General features: G+C 42.8%; 1 protein-coding gene across 1 annotated transcript; it reads left to right on the top strand.

Moving 5' to 3' along the window:
• Positions 1 to 2,512: 2,512 nt before the first annotated feature.
• Positions 2,513 to 15,581, top strand: LOC104257851 (interleukin-2 receptor subunit alpha). Its single transcript, XM_059817200.1, is given in 7 exon segments — positions 2,513 to 2,588; positions 11,008 to 11,193; positions 11,416 to 11,538; positions 11,850 to 12,086; positions 13,589 to 13,630; positions 14,569 to 14,616; positions 15,538 to 15,581. Coding segments are annotated over 7 exon segments (756 nt in total).
• The last annotated feature ends 519 nt before the right edge of the window (positions 15,582 to 16,100 follow it).

Raw genomic sequence — 16,100 nt, 5'->3', positions numbered from 1 at the left:
GTGCCTAGATAACTTTCCTCCTTGCAGGGTCCCTCTGTTCTCACCCTCCCCTTCTCTGCCTCGCTCTCCTTTGGGTCAGTTGCTTGCAGAAGCAACACTGTTTTTTCCTAGAATCGTTCAGCAAGCTGACCTATTTCACAAAGCTGACCTAACTAATTGCTCTCACTAGCGGTAACCGGTTTTTTCTGACCTTTAAAAGGTCTAAAAGCCGAGTTACGGGTCTTTCTCATGCAAACTGTGCTTGTAGCAATTAGCCACCTGAGGTCACCATTCCTTCCAGTACAACAACTGACTGTACATTGCATGTTCTTGCTAGCATAAAAACTCACCATTTCTAATAAAATCTTCGTGGCTATTATCCACCTACACTGAGATTTGCTGCTTGAAAGCAAATGGCTGCGTGAAAGAGGGAGCGTGTCTCAGCTCACCTGCTGAAAAAAGACCTTTTTTCAGCAAAAGGAAAAATTCAGCTTGTTGAGAATCTGTGTCTGCAGTCCAGAATGCTGCCCTCTGCTCAGAGTTTGCAATCATTAATTGACCGGCAGGATTCTGAATAGTTGAGAGAGGCAGATTGAGCTGAAGGACTGCAGAAAAGGTCTCCATCATGCAAATAGCTATGAAATGAAATAGTTTGACCAGGCAAGAAATAGAAGATGTTGGGGAGTAAATCCCTGCATCTCCAAAGAACAGACCACATGTTTAGTAGGGGAAGGACAAATTGTGATAAACAGTCTGGGATTTCTTACTGTGCAGTGTAACAAATACGTTTTACCAACCCAGATGTTTGCAGTTCTGCATATGCACTTGCATATCTCCAGGTATCTTGGAAGAAGGTGAAGAATTGGGGTCTATGACTTTCAGACAGATGTTTCAAGAGCAAATCTCTCCGAGTCCTTCAGTGGGCTTTGGCATGAATGTTTCCTATTATCCTATTAAATATGGAAGATGATTTGGTACCAAAGCAAAGGCAGTAAATATCTGTTGAGCATGGAGCAGTCCCTGGGTGACCCAACTTTCTACCCACAGCAGTTGCTCCAAAAGTCTTACTTGTTCCCTGTGCCCTACTGCATTTCAGTTTGGACAGTAATCTCCTGACCAAAGCCTCGCTGCCAAAAGACCCTCCAAGAGGGCTTATCATCTGCATTAGTGAAGGTGCACAAAAGCTTTCATGAAAAGAGCAAAGGGAGATTTATCAGGAGAGAGATAGCAGGGGCTGTAGCATCTCTTCTGTCTGGTGCTCTCACGAGCACTGCCTAAAGTCTTGTTTGCACCCTTCCACATGCTGGGAGAGAAGACGCACATTTGTGCAACCTCCTGTAGATACAGCGTGTTCACTCACCCACCCCCAAAAAAAAAAAAAAAAAGGTCTGGTTTGGGTCTCACTCAAAAGAAGCTCCCTTGTGTCAGCTGCCTTTCACAGGACCATCACCCTTATGGATGTCAGGACAGGAGAATCTCTGACAGTGAGGAACGGCGATACTAACACAGCACCCTCTGCGTCTGTGGCTACGACTGATGGATGCAGTGTAACCGTAACAGCATTTAAAAACGTATCACATCTACTTCTTAACATGCCTATTAGGAAGTTTTCATTCATTAAGGATTTATAAAGGAGAAGTAAATGTCCAGCATGTAATAATCATGATAGAATACCACAGGCGATAGTTTAAATCTGTTTTCCCATACTCTATCCCAACTAATTTTGCAGGTTCTAACACATAATATTTTCTGTGGAAATGGCTGTAGAAAAACTATATAAAGTGTGATACTTCCTTGATCTTTTCCAGTTTTCCACTGACATTTGGAAGAACTGATTTCACTGAAGCATGGCAAACCCAGACAATTTAGGAGCAAGAGAAGTCCTTTCCAAACCTGCCAGCCTCATCCTCATAGATTTTTTTTTGATGGAACTGTCCAACCTTCAGAAGCTCAGCTGTCACTCAGAGATATCAAAAAATGAATGGAGTGTGGCTTTATCATCATCAGAAGACCTCCAAAAAGCCAAAACAATACCCCATGGGACCTTTTCTTTGTAGGCAGAGCCCACAGATGGTGTTTGAGATCCATTGTCATACACCAGACAACTATCCTACAGTGATGGTCCCTCTCAAATGCCTGTCCAGCCACAGATTTGGGGTTGAGTGGCTGCACAAACCCATTAAAATATTGCCCCCTTCTACTGACCTCAGCTGTAGTGGAATAGCTCTGGAGTCAGTAGCTCTGATGTGTCAAACCACTTCCTACACACGACGGCACGCTCCGCCACACTGAGCATTAAGTTTGATTTCCTGGATAAAAGCTACTAATAGCTGAACAGAGAGCAGCCTTTATTCTCTCTTGCAGAGCCAGCCAGCGAAACAACAATTTGCTGACCAAAGAGCAAGGTCCTTGCCACGCACGCAGGGTGATGCTCCCCACCGGTCTAACCAGGCAGTAGATGGCTCCTTGGCTTGGTCGGCACCAGCCCATCACTTCTGAGAAACTTCACCATCCTCAGCGTTGCGGAGAAAAGATGTGAACAAGTCCCATGGAGCTCAAGTGCCTTTTGATGTGGCTCTTGTTTGGATCAGTCAAGGGGAGCAAGCCAGGTAAAAAACTATTTCTGCCTTCTGGGGAGGGAAAATATGATTCGCTTTTTTGTGGTGGCTGCTGGAGGATGTTCGCAACATCCTGACTCTTTTCAGGTAAGGAAAGATGTTAAGAGCTTAAGGAATTTATTATTCTAAGGAAATGAGAGAGATGGGTTTTGTGCCCACAAACCATCAACTGCAGACAATCCAGAGCACTACGGGATATTTTTTGTCTGAGTAATGTGCGTATCCTCCAACCCATCGCTGGCACAGTGGGCAGATCAAAGCAGCCTTGTGCACCTTAGGTAGCTCTTTGAATTTGTTTTTTCCATTTTGCATGCAACTTTAGGAAATATAAAAATAGACGCTGAAATGTCAGTACCTCTGTAGGTAAAATGGATAGCAAGGCTATTAGTTAAAAGGTGCCATCCAAGTTTGCCATGGGTACTATAGATACCAAGTATTCTTTCAGCCACGCCTCCCAACCAGTAGTGCCTATAAACTGTGAACGGAGGCAGCTAATTCATTCAGCATAATTTTACACATTTATAAATTGTGATACTGTTTATGTTTGACTTATTTACTGTGACAAGTGTGCGCATTGAGAAATGGTCTGGTGATATATTAGCGTATTTGAATTTAAACTGCTTTGTTCAGAGGGGAAAAAAAATATATCTTACATTCTCAGTGCTCCATAAATGTGATATTTCCTTCTGTATCTGCTGCTGATGTCCAGGTTGAGAGGTATGAGCACATAGAGCCTAAGGCAGGTTCTCAGATATAATGGTACTGTAACTGCTAATGGATCATCTCTAGCAGGGCTGCGAATTTTACTAGGGGCAGGGCATCTCAAGGGAAAATTGCATTGCTTTATAACCGAACTCATTAATGCAGGAAGTACCTTCACAAATATTTAACCCCCAGGTGATTTTATTCTCGTTAAAGTATTTTGCCAGTAAACGCTGTACTTTTTCCTTCACGGGCATTTTCATTGCCAAATGAAGTGCCAGTGCCCACGGCAAGCGTTTAAGTAAGTGCTGCGTGCGAGAGCATCACTGCGAGAAGTTCAGCCAGAGATATGTAAATAGGATCGGTTCTGGGATGAGTCACATCCCCTATATCACGCTTTCTGTATTACTGTGCCTGGGACACATTGTGAGATTTCTTGCTGGCAAGTCTCATTTATCAGAAATCTTTCTGTTTTTTGGAAAAAATGGAGGGGTGTTAAGGCAGTTGTATTTTATGCTCTTTGACGTGATTTAATTCTCTGATGAATGAATAAATGCATAGCGTTGTATTTGTCACTGTATCACTAAGCTCTTCTTTCCTCAGCTTCCTGTATTTATTTTCAATGTCTCTCCCAATGTGTAAACATAATATTTATTATTTTTTTTTAATTTCTCCCTGCAAATAATATGCTAAGGTAGAAACACCACCTTTTACTAAATTAGGGGTTTTTATTGTAGAGATACCCCAAGTATTATGGCTGTAAGACCTATTGTTTTTAATTCCTTAGGGGGATGAACAAGGAGACCTGGGAACAGGCATAAGCAAAGAAAAGGGGAAAAGGCTAGGTCAAACTGGTCAAAAATCAACTATGTCTCAATTCATACGATGCTATTCATATTATTTTGCTGTAGTCTTTTCAGCTCGTCCCAGCACTGCAAGTTCAGTTTTGTAAATAGATCCTGCCACAGATGCTGTTTGCAAGAGCGTTTCTGGCAAAATGCACTATCAAGAGTAAATATCATTAGGGGAAAAAAAAAATAAAAAGCCTTTGTTTTACAGAACAGTTTCACCGATAGATCTCAAAGTGCTTTGAGGGGGCAACATCCTCTGTTATGTATCTAGGGAAACTAAGGCATGGGATGATCATTCGTTTAGTAAAAATTAAACTACACCTTAGTGCTAAAGAGGCTAAGAGAAATGCTGGTTTTCTTGTGAAGAGCATCACATTTATCTCATTTACTCTGCACAGCAGCAGTGCCCAGAAGCTGCAGGCATGGATGAGGCTCGAAGTATGCTAGTGAGGGTCGAATACAAGATAAAAGCTGGTCTGTGCTCCTACGACCTTTCCATCTTGCTATTCATCTTCCAGGAATACACTGAATAGATTTGCAAGTTAAACCTGGAAAGGATTAAAACTCACAAAAGAAAGAATTTCATTCAACTGAATTTCATTCACACAAGATGGGTACCAGATCTCAGTCATTTAAATGAGAGGAATTTCTTTCCCATTATACTTGCATATTAGTGCTTGCTCCCATGGATTTGCAATGCAATGCAGAATAAATTAAAGTTGTCAAACACATACAAGTGTTTCTTGTAAGGTCAACCAGAGAGCAAATACCTTTAGAAACCTTTCAGCTACAGTGGCCCCCAGCAGCAAAGTGCCCAACATCCAGCTACAATTAAAAAAAATTGTTAAAATTGTGAACCTGCTGAGGAAAAGCAGATGTTACAGACAGATCTTGCAGTATCTGCTTCTGCCTTCAGATGGAGAAATCTTCTCCCCACCTCATCAAAGATGAGATGTTATGTCCTTCCCTTTTATCACAGCAAAAAATCCACTTTTTAGCTACTGCTACAAAGCCACTACCTTTGACTTTGCTCACTGTTGTGTTCAGAGTGTTGCAATTTTGGTCTCCCTGCTTTCTTCCTCAATGTTCAGCTTTGTCTCTCCTGTTTTTCTTGTTGCATTAATTGTATCTTCAAAGTCCAGCTTTTGGATGTTTTCTACCCATGGTTTCCATCTCCTGACCCTGATCCTGAATCTTGGAACAACCTGGCTTACTGAGTCTTTGCTCCTTCTCCTCCAACGCTTCTCCAAAATTCACGTTTCCAAAGTCCTTCCATGAATTTCTTCACTTGACTCCCTGTTCCTCAGCCCTGCCAGGGTAGCAGCACTCTGTCATCTGCTGAATTTTCTTTATGTATGTTCTCAATTTGTACAGTGTGAGCCCCCAGATAAGAAAACAAAGCCCTTTTTATTTGGAGAAATGTTTCATGCTTTACAAGGTCAGAAAAATCGTCAACCGTAACAAACAATTTCCATCCCATTCTTGAGAGCTCCAGCAAAAAGCTCAATGGCCACGTCCGTGCTAAGGCCACAAGTCAAATGAGATGAATCCTAAAGCCACATTTGAAATCAAAAGAGTCCCACCAGACGTTTTTTCACTGTTACCCAAGACTGGGACGCATGCTTGTCAGCCAGTTCAATTATTTTCAGGGAGGATATTCTCTACTGCCCTTGCACCCCAACAAAAGGCAAGGCTGAGAAAGCTCCAGCCAAAGAAAAGGATCTGAATTTCTGCTGCTGTTTAAAAAGCCAATTTTCTTCTTCAGTAATGTGTTTTTCCCTTTAGATGAAAATACCGAAGAGGCGGGTGTTACTGAAGTCACAGATTTAAGCAAAAATGTAGCCAAACTTATTCAAAACCCAAATGTCACACACCAAAACAAGGCTTTCACATACGATATTCTCAAAAAACAGCCACTGTCTTCTGCTACCATACCATGTGCAGTGGTTGCCTTTAAAGAGTTTGAGCTCTGTGGCTTTACCACAGAACCAAGAAAGTTATAAACACCCAGAAGCAACAGAATAAGAAAAACAAATGTTCCCCATTCTCCACTTCGTACATTTTCTAGGCAGTGCACTGTGCTTCGGCTAGTTTTCCTCCCTCTCCCTGCCTTAGGAAACACTTTCACTCTTTCCTAATGCTCCCTCTTCCAATTCCACATTTGCAATCCAAGTCCCCAGCCTAGTCTCCCTGCTAGGGCAGGCGTGAGATTCATCTCACTTAACTTCAGCTCTCTGCACCATCGTCTCCATCGAGCTGGACACGTGGACCCCCTTCATAGCCAGGGGAGAGAAAATGGAGCTTTCAGGGCACAGTTCGTCTACCAGATTGCAGATAAGGGTGCAATAAGTCATGTCCTGTAAACATCTTTCTAGTAACTACACAAGGAATTGAAATGTCTGCTTTTTGTCAACTGGGTGGCACTCAGTCCATGCCTTAAAACAGGAGTGAGTTGGTGATGAAAGGAGATAATTGTGTTTAGGAAGAGGAGAGACAGATATTCAGTCAAGAAACCCATCTCTTGCCCCAGAAGGCTGATCTCTCCTCCGTCGCTGTTTGCATTAAATCTTGCGCCTGGTGATTTCACCTGCATTGTATTTCTGTCACTTAAATTGCAGACTCATTACTACTCAGATGACTTTGCAAAACAATCTCTGTGTAATCTACAGTATAGCTAATCAAAATCTCACAGGTAAATTACCATAAACTTCAGGTCTGCACCCCACCCCCACAGCTGGGATCTATTGCCAGCTTACAAATCCACATAGACAATAAATGACATTAATCAGAGGGGGAAGAAGCAGGCAGAGCTGTAGCTAGCTTGTTAACGGACCCTCTGGGAATAAGTTTTGAAGTTAGAAAAAGTTCATTACCATTTCAGTCCAGTTGCCGGTATCAATTCCTTCTCTTCACCCATATCAGTTTCATCTTCAAGAGACATGCTCTATTTAGAGAGCATACAGTTTCAGACAGCATATGAACCCCCAGGGCTGAATTAGCTTTTCAGGCACATCTGGGGAAATGTCTTCATTGTGGCATGGTTTGATTTCTTCGTATCTCTGGGGAGAGGCTCTCTTCATCTCTGAACCTGGCAGGTGTGTGAAGTGCCTGGTTTCTTCTACTGCTTCTACCCAGATCTTCAGAACAGCCAGTTTCCTACCGCTCCCATCTTACTGCCTTCGTATTTAGGGGAAAATTGTCCTACTTTTGCACCTTGCCGTTTTAACTTGCATCAGAATAATGTTGGCGCTGGTGACACACAGCCACATGACAGAGGAAATTCTGAGTTTAGGTTATTGTGGCATGACTCACTGTCTCACTGTCTGTGTTTATCTAATACTAAAAATACCTATTATAAATTTTCCCCATTCAATTCTTCTGGACAAAAGGTGTTGTTCTGATGCTTTGTCTAACACTGCTCTGCCTACTCAGACATGGAAAAGAAATAGGCAGGAGAGCTTCATAAATCCACAAGATAGGTGAGATTCCTGCTATGGGTTACTGACACAACACAAAACTGCTCATAGTAGACGTGCTGGCAGTATTAGGATTTATGAAGCCAGCAAAAATAAGCAAAGTTAAGCTCCCCTAAAAAATGTTAAAAGTCAGAAATTTAGTCACGGAGTAAATCTGCACTGCCATTCCCTAGTTTCCAGGCTTCTTCCCATCTATTGGCTCTTTTATCACCAACATGGCAGGGATGTTGATTTTTTAGGGGCAAACCAGGCATTTCCTCAGGCATAAAGACTGAATGAAGTTCACAGAATCACAGAATCACTAAGGTTGGAAAAGACCTGTAAGATCATCAAGTCCAACCATCAGCTAACACCACCATGCCCATTAAGCCATGTCCCACAATGCCTCGTCCACACGTTCCTTGAACACCTCCAGGGATGGTGACTCCACCACCTCCCTGGGCAGCTTATTCCAGTGTCTCACCACTCTCTCAGTAAAGAAATTTTTCCTAATATCCAGCCTGAACCTCCCCTGGTGCAACTTGAGGCCATTTCCTCTTGTCCTGTCGCTAGTCACTTGGGAGACGAGGCCAACACCCACCTCTCTGCAACCCCCTTTCAGGTAATTGTAGAGAGTTCAAAGGATGATTCACTCCAGCGGTCATTCCATGTAGGCAATGTGATCCAGACCTCACCAGGTCTGCTTCCTTTCTGCACAGTCTTCCCACACTATGCCAGGAGGTCCAGCACCATGAAACACGCCTGCACACCTATATGCCACCACCTATGGCCTCTACAGCTTTGGGGGGTACTTATTCTTCCCTGATGGGAGTTTGAATGCAGCGATTAGCTTGATCCTGTGATGCTGCTAAATGTAAAAGCACTGAGAGCTCTTCTGGGTTTGATGGCCAAACTACAGCTTCCATTCTCAGATAGACTTCACTGAGTGTGTAGTCATTATCATGAGTTATTATCACATCTACTGCCACAATGCCTGGAGTCCTGGCTGATAATTAGGACTCGTTTGTGTTAGGCATGGTACAAATAGCTGACCGACACAGGAAGTTTAGGATCCAAATATAAGGCAAGAAAGTACAGAAGTAATACTGATCAGCATGTTGGGTGCCTACGTGTTCTTGAAAGATGGGTAAAAGGTAAAAAGAAAAGAAAGAAAAGCCAGAAAAGCACCTCTGAAGGTATATAAGATATTTAAAGACAGTGAAGAGGAATAATGGCAACTTGAAATGTCCATATTCGTGCAGGGCTCCTCTCAGTGTAAGGGCTGGTACAACAATAAACCCAAAAGCTGATGACTTTGTTATCAGACACATTGGTGAGGAGGCCTAGCATGGGAAGAGAAGCCAATGTTTTGAAAGGATATGATGGTTGATAAGGAGAAAGTTCTTGAAAATGGGAGTAAAATATTTGATGTGACAGTGAGGCAGTTACAAGTCCACAGAGGGAGGCAAACAGAAGGCACGATGAGACCTAGGAAATTAATCTTTCCAAATGCTTTCTGAATCAGAGACAGGAATGTGGTTGTAAAGGCCAAAGAAGTAGATACTGCAGTGGTTTAGATGTGAGAAGACAAGAATTTGAGTAACGTGGATGAAAATAAAAGGCTGGGTCCTAGGAGTGTTGCATGAGATCCATCTGCAACGCGGATGAGTTGATCCAAGAGCACCAGCCTGATGGGTATCGCTTGCCGTCACCCCCGTGCACCATGTCTGCACAATCCTTACCTGATGTGTGCAAGTTCAGAAGAACCCTAACTTCATTTGATCATCAATTAAAACAACAGTTGCCCTTTGTGATGAGTAGGGCTAAATGCTGCGGGTTTTCTTAAGAAGAGACTAAAGAGTTGTAGGTTTGAGTGCCTTGTGCTGAGATTCAGATCGGCAGTCTGCTTCAAAGAGGCTTTTGAAGTCTTGAGGGAAACATGCTTTTAGCTTTCAGGGAAAGTGAGAGTACGTGATCTCAACTTGCTGCTAATCTGATAAGTCTTTAATTTTAATCACCCTGACAGTCTGTGGTAAACCATGTGGTTAACTATTTCGGGTACAGTCGCTTCTCTCGAAGCCACAGTCTGATGTAGTTTACAAGGCGAGTCCTTTGATAACACGAAGATACAAGGGGATTAAAATATCCCTTATGCAGCTTAGCTGTTAAGCCGCTCACAATACTTTTCATTGTTGCCTTCCTCAAACTTTGTGACTTTCTCTAAGTGGCAAGATAAAGAAAAGTAAAAAGGGCAGAAAATACCAAAGCGCAAAAATGATGGGTGGCTCTGAAAGGAAAGGGCACTGCAGGACTGGGTCTGGGAGTTGCTGATTGGGTTGCTGTCGGCAAGGCATGGCTTTGTTTCAGGGAGAAGGCACTTTGGGAGTCAAGGGCAGACACCAAATGATGAACAACTATCAGGGATTCAAGGCCCTTTCACAGTCATTCTTGCTGGTTGCTAAGGCTGCATTAATTACGGCTGCAGAAAATGTGAAGACACGATGACTAAGAAATTTTACTCGTAATCGCTGTTACTATTATGCATAAGCATAAAGGGCCACAGATCACGCACCCGAAGATCCCAAATGCCAGCCCTGATGCAACCAGCCTGTTTTGTGTTTGAATTCCTCAGCCTTTAGGCCTTAAATAATCATTAAGTAGTGCCTTTATCAACTTCTGGGTCTCCAGCTCAGCTTCAGCGGGCTTTTCAAGTGCACTGAAATGATCTAACTTAATTCATTCCAACTGATTGAGAAGTATATATAGATGTGATTTGCTGATGACACAGCACTTCACGTCCTTGTTTTGGGACAAGTTATATTTAGGTTTGCAAACTTATTTCACAGTAAGTTGCTCTTTGGTGTGCCCAGGCAGAACTGAGAGTCTACTCCCCTTTCCGATGTTTGCTTATAGATGATTGCAACTTTTAATGACTTAGTTTTGCTTATTATGCCTCACTGGTGCAGGCAGCAGCTCTACGATATGATCACGTACAGCTTCATTAAGAAAATGTTGGTAGCGTTTCATGTTGCCCATCTGCTGGGTGCAGAAAGAAAGAGCTCAACCGCCTGCTTCAGGCAGGGCGGGCAGGAGCAGGTCGACAGGCCTTTTAGATTGTTCTAAAATTAAAATAAGAAATGTTCACTTAAAATAACTAATCATTTTGCCAGACACTCAGAGCCTCTCCTTGGCTTGGAGACAATCAAAGAGACAAAGCTTTGCTACCCTCACGTTCCCTTCGTGACATCCACTTTCCACCCTCAGCTCTGATTTTAGCCCTGTGGCGGAGGCAGAATTAGGCTTACTTCACTGAGCTCTGGGCATGATCTGGTGTTGATAAGACAGAAAGATGTGGGCAGTAGATGCACAGGCTGTCCTCATTCTCAGGCTTTCTGTTTGCAGAAGAATGCCCAGATCTTCCAAGAACCGAATTTGCTGATGTTACTGCTGAAACGTATCCACTGGGGACCAAACTGTATTATGAATGTGACAGTGGCTATGCGAGAAGAAGTGGCCAGTACTTGGGAATTCGGTGTCAGAGTACACAGCAGGTTGCTTCTTGGGTCTACAAGGAATTTGAATGCATTGGTAAGTGATTATTGTCCTTTTTCTACACTTGTAGGGGTGTTCTTCCAATGAGTTAGTCAGTATAAGACACATCTAGGCATTGCTCTAACAAATTATCATTTGCACTTATCTTTGCAAATTAGAACTTGCAACAATTCTATCCTGCCTCTAAAAGTTTGGATGCTCTGACTTTGCTCTGCTTTTCATCCTGCTGTAATTCAACAAATATAACTTCTCCCACAGATGAGAAGATTTTATTGTCAACGGCTCCCATGATGGAGTTAGATTTTGCACAGAAGCCAGACAGAAAAACACAGAGCCCTGCACCCCAGAAGCGACAAAACCTTTCGGAGTTTGACCAGAAAGGTAAGTCAGAGACCATTCATTACTGTAACACTTCTGCCACTGATTTCCATGGAAGCAGTGTAAGAATGATGAGTAATTTTTAATTATTTTGACAGACAGAGAGAAAAAAGAAACAAATGCTATAATATCTTGGCTGAAAAACTGATATGATGTAAGCGAATGAGTATTTCGTATCCTAACAAAGAATTAGGAAGGCTCGGTACATACTGCTTGTCTATGTTTTGTAAGAATACAAATCATGTTGTTTCAAGAACGAAAGCAGTAGGTAAAATCTATCTGCTTTAACCGTGTGCCACCTTGTGATCCCACAGATTTTTGTGGTCCTCCCAAGACTATTCCACACGCCTCTTTAAGCCCGAACAAACAGTATTACGTGGGACAAGTATTACATTTCAAATGCCAAAGAGGTTACGATAAGCAACCTCCCACCTCTGGCACCCGCAGGTGCGAGAAGGTGAACGGCAAAATCATCTGGACACCCCTTGACATGCGATGCACCAATGACAGCAGCTATAGCAGTGAGTGGCCGCCACAGACTATTAAGCCAGGTAAGACGGTTGCTTTGCCATCACATCAGTGTCATGACCTGTTTGTGCAGGGTCCAGACCCCCCCAGCTCAGCACATCAATCCTAGGGAGCAACCCGCTTGGAGTTCGGGATGGAGAGATCAGTGACTTCAGGGCTCTGACACTGATGGAGATGTCATCTCTGACTGATGGAGACGACATCTCTGGGGAGGACATAGCTGCATCCTACTTTGTCTTGGGTGTCCTTTCATACTAACTGCAAATTCACAGGAATTTGTGAGCAGATAGAGCCACGCTGTCATGTACTGGGAAGAAAATAGTAGAATAAGCCTTTCTCTTTTATCCTTCCTGCTGGCAGCTGTAAGTCATCTGTTGTCACTTCACAGTAAGGTACTCCAAAAGGTGTATCTAAGCATCCCTCATGATTGCTCAGGGTTTTAGGATCCAGAGTTTAGCTAGTCCATAGCTAAAAATGAGTGATGTGGCACGGTTCTTAATTTAACAGCCAGGATACTGTTTTGAACAAAGAGACAGCAAAAAGTAGTCCTGCACTGTAGTCCTTATGGACCCAGATTCAGCAGGACATGCACCACTGTGGTCTGGCAGCTTGAGTTTCACTGCCCAGGGAGCCATCAGGGCTCTCAAGTGAGGCTGCAGAACCTCTGTTTCTTGCTTTTATGCCCTTAGATGGTTTAATGCCAAAAAAAAAAGACCTTCATGGCCTCTAGCCCACCCAGATTACCTACCTTTTCTGATGGTGTCTCTCCTAACTCTACAATGAATAAGTCCAATACGCAGAGTGAAAACACAGCCTCTTTCCCAATCATCTGTGGTAACACTGAGGCTCTTGGGTTCTCTCTGGGTGGCAGGCAGAGCTATTGTAGGTGGAAGGACCCAGATGTCCACCACCTCCATAGTCCTCAGGCTTTCATTACCTTCCCAACCTCCTTTGAGGGAGGGGAGTGCTGTGGGCTGAATTTTACAGAGGTAGGAGGCAATGCAAGGTCAACACAAGAGGACTTTTCCTACTGACAGAGAGTGGAAAAAACTGGTTTTCACCAGTAATCGGGCCTTTAAGGGGGAATTCATCTTGCAGAACTGTAGACATCTACTGCATAGATGCCCACATCTGAGCTGGACTGCCTTTATCACCAACAGAGGGGAATAAGTGTTGATGGTACTGTGCTAGCTGCCTTATTTCACAAGTCTATTTTAGTGTGAGATGAATTGCATCCTTTAAAGGCTTGTTTCTCCCCAGTGACTATAGCAGAGCCCAGATGACTATCTCAGAGGCCACATCTACTTAACAGCAGATGAGATGAATGCCAGCCCTTGTGACCCATACCAGGCCATATGGTAGAGCAGGATGGTTTGGGCAGGTCCTTCTGCCTGCAGAGAGACCTCTCAGGTGACATTTCGACACGGTTGCCTCTTGTTGCTGCTCTGACTGTAAGAATGAGTCACCTTACTCACTGGACACACTATTTCAGCATTAACCCAGGACTTTGTCCCCTTCTTCATAGATCCGCCTGTTTCCCTGTGGTGTCCGGTTCAGAGTGTTCCAGGTACAGCAGTCACAATTTGTTCTTTGGTCTTTCATCCTCCTTCAGGACAGTAATTTTTTTTTCCATTGGTAATTTTCCTTGGTACTATCAGGATGAAGGAACTTCTTGCTATGATGGAAATAACCCATCAACATGCCAGTCCTAGAAAATGGTACAACCTATTAAATAGTCAGAGATTACAAATATTTGAAATTTTAAAATTAGCATTATGAAAAACATGAGACTGGATGATGGAATAGGCCATCTTGGCCTTTAATTCAACAGAATAATTCCAGTTTCTTGCAAAAGTACACTCAAACCTGAGCAAGGTCAGGTCTTTGTAATTAGTGCACCAAATATTTATTCCCCCAAAGTGTTGCCTTTCTCTTTGTTATGATGTGATGTCTTTAATGGGACTGGATAAGGAATATCCTCCTGTCTCTCGGTTCTCACTCCAGCATTCAGCACAAAGAGATTTATCAAGAGACCACTCTTACAGGACCTTTTGTTAAAAATCTGCCCATATCTCATACTGGCTCAAGCTCAGAGCTTGCTTTTCAGGATAAGGGAGAAATTAAATTAATTTCTTGCACCAGGGAAGTTTTGGGTTACATTTCTGGGGAAAAAGAGGTCGTGTTTGAAGCCATGTTTCCAAAACCTAGCTTGGCAACTTGTAAGTCATCCTTCCCAATCTCCTATGAAATAAAGACCTTAGCTGGAGCCCATTGCCTGGAGGATACAATTCACTTCATGCCTACCATCAACAGATCAGCACATATGTTGATATCCAGGCTGGAAAAATCTATTGATGGCCAAGAAACAAACATGGTAATTATTAAGTCTGCTGTGCAGAGGGAGAGCTGTCAGACTTAGCCTGACTCTGTCCTCATCACTGCTTTGATGCTCATCACCAGAAGAACAAATCGATACAAAAATCAAAAATTTCTCTCTCTTTGTAGGTTCAACTCATCCATCCTTTTCCTCATCTGTGATACTGCCAGTGACAGGTATGCCATTTTGTTAATTGGACTCAGACTTCACCCCATCCCCCAGAGCAGTTACTTTGCCTTTCAATTTGCTGTTCTACCAGAGAAATTCATCTTTGTTATAAGAGCTAATAAATATACTTCAAGACACATCTACGTCCACGTACTGGGTGAGAAGTCAGTAAAGAAAGTGTAAATAGAGACTGTTTAAGCACTTAAGCTTTTTATAGAGAGGTTTTCAAAGACTCATAAGGGATGTAAAAGAAAACAGATCAACCCAAAAGTCTAGTTTTTAAATGAAGCAATTTTCAGATTCTTTTTCTGAGACTTTCTGTGAATTCAGTGAATAACTTCAACTGGAAAAAACAGGAAAAATGTAAATAGTTAAATGATGTGTTTCTCTCACATTCTCAAAGGAGTAAAAAAAGGCTGGGCAAATAAAATATTTTCTCACAGCTAAACTGACGCATTTAGACCAGTCTGAAGAGATTTTCTTCTCCCCTTTCCCCATCTTCCATTCAACAATTAGTTGCTAAAATAGAAATTGTCTTTTACTGTGCATATGCTCGAGGCTTTGTACAAGGGCTCTTGATTCCAGCTGGAGCCCGCTGACAACTGTAGGACGCATTATAATAAGGAGGAATAATGGAGTGAGATAAAGGAAGGGAAGGAGGAGTGTTGCAAACTATGCCAGAGACCGTAGCATCAGTAGTCCCTGGTTATTTGGCCATGGTTGCTCTCTAGTTGCCCAGGTCCTCTCTGGCTGGGTCCTGTTTGCCCCAGGGAGCAAAGCAGTGGGGCAATATGAAAGAACTATTGCCTCTGGGCATAGGGGCAAGATAAGCCGCTATCCCAGGTCTTGCCTGTTTCTCCCAGTTGGAGTAATTGCGATAATTATGGATGAGACCAGGTACTAACTGTGATGATTTTCTGTTTTAACAGCTATCTTTTTTGTTCTGCTTATCGTTCCTGCTGTCTTTGTGTGACTCATGAAGCAGAGAATTGTGGGACAGAGAAAAGTCAAACGGAACCAGGAAAATGTGAAACCTAAAAAAAAAATCCCTAGCACTGACAGAGCTATCAACTGGATCAGCCATCTCACTAGTGCACTGCTTAGATTTCTGAATACCTTCTTTAGTATTAAATGAATGACCCTGGATTTTGGGTTGTCTAATTCAACTATTAAATACTGGCACAAGAAAAGGAGGAATCAGAGCTTTTGAAATAAAAAAGCACGCTTTATCCCAGCCATTGTGGAACTGAGAATGGCAGTTCAAATAACGGGTAGAAAAATGAATCGCACAGGGAAATTAAGGTTAATTATGCAAATATGTTGGTTTCAGATAGATTACGCAATCAGTCTTTTTCTCTCTGGCTAACCTGTGGGAAGTCTGGTGGAGCATCTGCCACCACGACCACGTAATTTGTCTTCCTTCGTCCCCCTGATTTCTCAGTCGTGTCATGACAACTTTGTATTTCAGACTTATTTTAGTCTGGCCTCCTCG

This window comes from Gavia stellata, chromosome 4 (assembly GCF_030936135.1).
Source record: "Gavia stellata isolate bGavSte3 chromosome 4, bGavSte3.hap2, whole genome shotgun sequence".
Classification (NCBI taxonomy): Eukaryota; Metazoa; Chordata; class Aves; order Gaviiformes; family Gaviidae; genus Gavia; species Gavia stellata.
The sequence above is the reverse complement of the archived record's forward strand: the minus strand, read 5'-3'. Positions and strand labels throughout refer to the sequence as shown.